The 3,764-nt window shown below is 36.1% G+C and overlaps 1 protein-coding gene across 1 annotated transcript in view; it reads left to right on the top strand.

Moving 5' to 3' along the window:
- The window catches only part of pacc1 (proton activated chloride channel 1), an 11,267-nt gene extending 9,136 nt beyond the window's left edge, over positions 1–2,131 (top strand). Inside the window, exons 5-8 of the mRNA XM_008298274.1 lie at positions 516–658; positions 922–1,063; positions 1,144–1,251; positions 1,334–2,131. Coding sequence (XP_008296496.1) covers positions 516–658; positions 922–1,063; positions 1,144–1,251; positions 1,334–1,495 — 555 coding nt within the window. The 3' untranslated portion in view covers positions 1,496–2,131. The remainder of the gene's footprint in view (positions 1–515; positions 659–921; positions 1,064–1,143; positions 1,252–1,333) is intronic.
- Positions 2,132–3,764: the final 1,633 nt, after the last annotated feature.

Raw genomic sequence — 3,764 nt, 5'->3', positions numbered from 1 at the left:
GTGCCGTCTGATAAACTCAAGTCCAGTTTTTTTTTAACAGTGTCTTTCACTTCGCCACTCTTTCACAAAGCTTTGTCTGTTGAAGATCAGACAACAGTTGTTGTATGAACAGTTTCTCGTATCTTAGTGAAGCTTGTAACTCTGTCAGAGGACTTTTAGTTGTCTTGGTGGCCTCCCTGTTTCTTGCTCAGTCAAGTAGATTTACACATGTGCTATATTCCTTCCATTTCTTAATAGCAGATTCTGCTGTACTCAAAGGGATATTTAGTGATTTGGAAACTTCCTTTTATCCATCCACCTGCATCAGGTGACTCACTTTAAAAGAGTTGAATACTTATTCAATCTGGTCTTTCATATTTTTCATTAATTTAAAAATTCTAATTAAATTGACCATTATTAAGTGTTGACAAGCAATAAAATGGGAATATAATTATATAAAAAGAATGCATTTAAAATATGAGTTTTTTGTTTGTTTTGAAGACAGAATGCACTGACTTTCCACTTTCTCGTTGCAGAAAAGAGCTCTGGTGGTCCGCGGCCCGTCTGACGTCAGAAACAAAGAGCTGATCTTCATGCAGTTCAGTCAAAATGAAACAGAGGAGGACTTCAGCGCCATCACTTACATGCTTTTTGCAAAGTTTAGTGACTTGATTGAGAGGTAAAAGCAAACAGCAGCTATTGATCCTGCTTGTAGTGTTTGCTGATGCCACTTCTGGTGTATTTTGTTCTGTTTGTCTCAGCTCACGACACAAATCATGCACTCACAGCTTGATAGGAATTATTAATGCCATTTAAAAGTCAATTAAATGAACCATTTTCTCACTGAGAGCTTATCTGAAGCACTTTTGTAGTTGCTACTTCGCGTTTTATAAAGGATTCGGTGCCGTCTGACAGCAACGTGTGTGTTTTCTGACTCTCCAGTGCAAATAAATCTGAGTTTATGAGGGACTGTGAGAGGAATTACTCCATGTGGACCTTCTCTGGAGGATTCAGAACCTGGGTCAAGATGTCTCTAGTCAAGACTTCTGGGAAACGCAATGAAGCTGTGGAGTTTCGGCAAGAGGTATTTACCAGTTTGCACATTCCTGCCTACATGGTGAAGTTTAAAAGCTTTAATTTCATCGTTTGTGTTGGATCTTGTAGTCCGCTGTGGTGAAATTCAACGACAAAAGACCCGAACCAGAACAAACCAATCAGCTCTTCTTTGCTGTCTTCGAATGGCGAGATCCTTTCATGCAGGAAATCCGACTGGTAAGTTCTCCCAGATGTTATTCTCATTTGACTGTTGTTTTTAAAATCAAGTTTTAACTCAGATCTGCGTGTTTCCGTACAGATAGTGACTGCAAATCCCTGGAGCTCCGTAGCCATCCTCTGCGGCGTCTTCATGGCTCTTTTCAAAGCTGCTAATTTCGCCAAACTCACTGTTCAGTGGATCATCAAGATGCGTAAGAGGCATCTGAAGAATAAAGCGCGAGAGCTGAACCAAGTGAGCTGAAACACTTTGTAGAAAAACACTGCTGACGCAACCTGACGAGATCCAGTTTATCTGACTAAGCCGAGTCTTTATTTTTACACTGCTGCGTTCGCTGAGGTCACTAACTTGCATTATTTTGTAATAACTGCTGGGAATTCTCAATACTAAAGCATTTTATCCGTAAGATTTTCAGTGAATTTTTTGTTTTTGCTGCATTTCAAAATAAGATGTGTGTCATGATTGTCTTCTGAAACATTCCAGGGAAACATGACACATATATTGCTGAAAGCTAAGACACTGTTAAAGACGCTTCGGGTATAAAACTGAGAAAATGTGAAGTTTGATAAAAACAAAACAATAGTTGGACAATACTATTTTAAAGGGAGTCTTTTGTCTATATGTGGCATTTTGTAAGAGAAATTTCCATTAAGAATGAAAATTGTATTGATAACTCCAAAGGGATTGAACTGGCTTTAATCTGCTGTTTATTTTTTATAGTGTTTGTGGTAAATCAGTTTTTGCAGTACTTTCACTTTTTTCATTTAATTTCAACTGAAATGTCGTTACTTGAATTGTAAATGTGTCCTGGTCAGTAGTGTAGCTCATATGTCATATTTTTAGAGTTGTTTGGAAAATAAACACATTTTTTAAATTTTATTGTTGAATTTTATTCATCAGTTTGTCAATACTGTATATTGTTGAGAAATATAGAAAAGAGTTTTACCAAACTGAGATTTGTTTATCCATCCATCCATCCATCATCTATACACCACTTAATCCTCACTAGGGTCATGGGGGGCTGGAGTCTATCCCAGCTGACTCAGGGTGAAGGCAGGGGACACCCTGGACAGGTCACCAGTCTATCACAGGACTACACTTAGAGACAGACAACCAAGCACACTCACATTCACACCTACGGACAATTTAGAATCACCAATTAACCTCAACATGTTTTTGGACTGTGTGGGAGGAAGCTGGAGAACCTGGAGAGAACCCACGCTGCACGGGGAGAACATGGAGACTCCAAGCAGAAAGAACTGGGGTGTTCTCATCGGGACACAAACCGGCGACCTTCTAGCTGTGAGGCGACGGTTGCAGCCCCGAGATTTTTTTTATTGTTTACTTAGTCACACAACCAAGGAAATACACAGAAGTGTTGTTTTGGAGCATTTTCAAGTTATTTCATAGTAAAACAAATATAAAATGTGTGTTCTTTGGAATATTCATTAATTGATATTGTTTCTGATGATTTTCCACTATAATCCCATGTACAGGAGTGTCTTGTGGCAAAAACATTTGAGAATCGCTGAGGTAGACCACACAGTGAAAAAAAGGAAAGTTTTTCTTTTTAACAGTTTTAATTGTAATTGTTTTAAAGAATTAAATGTTCTTTTATAGATTTCCCTATTTTTTAAAACTACAGATGATATCTAGTAAAATCACAGAATCACAGATTTCTTTTTACATTAAAAATCAGTATTTTTACTAATTACAATTTGTTCTTTGACAATGTTTGACCATAAAATTAAACATTATGTAGTTGTTTTTTTTGGTCAAAAAGTTATTTTACAGATATTTGGCGTTATTTAAAAGAGAAAAGAAAACAAAAAACGTATATTTAGGATTGAAAAGTTGTAAAATAAATAAATAAAACAAATCTGTTATTTTACAGATTTTCTCAGTTTTGTTAAATTACAGAAAAAAAAGTTAAATGTAAGGAAAAATAAAATAGCTAAAACTATAAATGATATCCACAGCAATAATGTGTATTTTTACAAATAGCAATTTGTTATTTTACCATGTGTGACAACCAACATTTCACAGTTTTACAGAAATGTACTGCTAGTTTTGGGGTTTTTGAACATTACCGTGTTCCACCCTTTTTTAATGTAAATCTTGAAAAAAATTAAAATATTTTTTAAAAAGTTATGTGCATAGAAAAGGTTTATACATTTGGTTTAGGACAAAAGCCCTGTATGTTGCATCTTTCTACACTGAGACAAAGCATTTTAACATTTTAATTTAGGTCTATTTATATGTATAGTTATGTAAAGTCAGCTTTAACTAACTAGTTGCCTAACACACAACCAAGAAAATACACAGATAAGCTCAATTTGTGAGTGCAGTAATATCAACTGTAGATTTAAGTATTTTCCAGGTGTACTTGAGTGAGTGTTATCATTCTAAAACTGCTCTTTAAGGTCAAATCCACTGCTCTGAACGCGGTGCTGTGGTTTCCCACACAGCGCTGCCCCTTGAACGCCTCCTGGTTTGTAGTTTCGGCTCGAGC

Source organism: Stegastes partitus, unplaced genomic scaffold (assembly GCF_000690725.1).
Source record: "Stegastes partitus isolate 25-593 unplaced genomic scaffold, Stegastes_partitus-1.0.2 Scaffold1301, whole genome shotgun sequence".
Taxonomy (NCBI): domain Eukaryota; kingdom Metazoa; phylum Chordata; class Actinopteri; family Pomacentridae; genus Stegastes; species Stegastes partitus.
The sequence above is the reverse complement of the archived record's forward strand: the minus strand, read 5'-3'. Positions and strand labels throughout refer to the sequence as shown.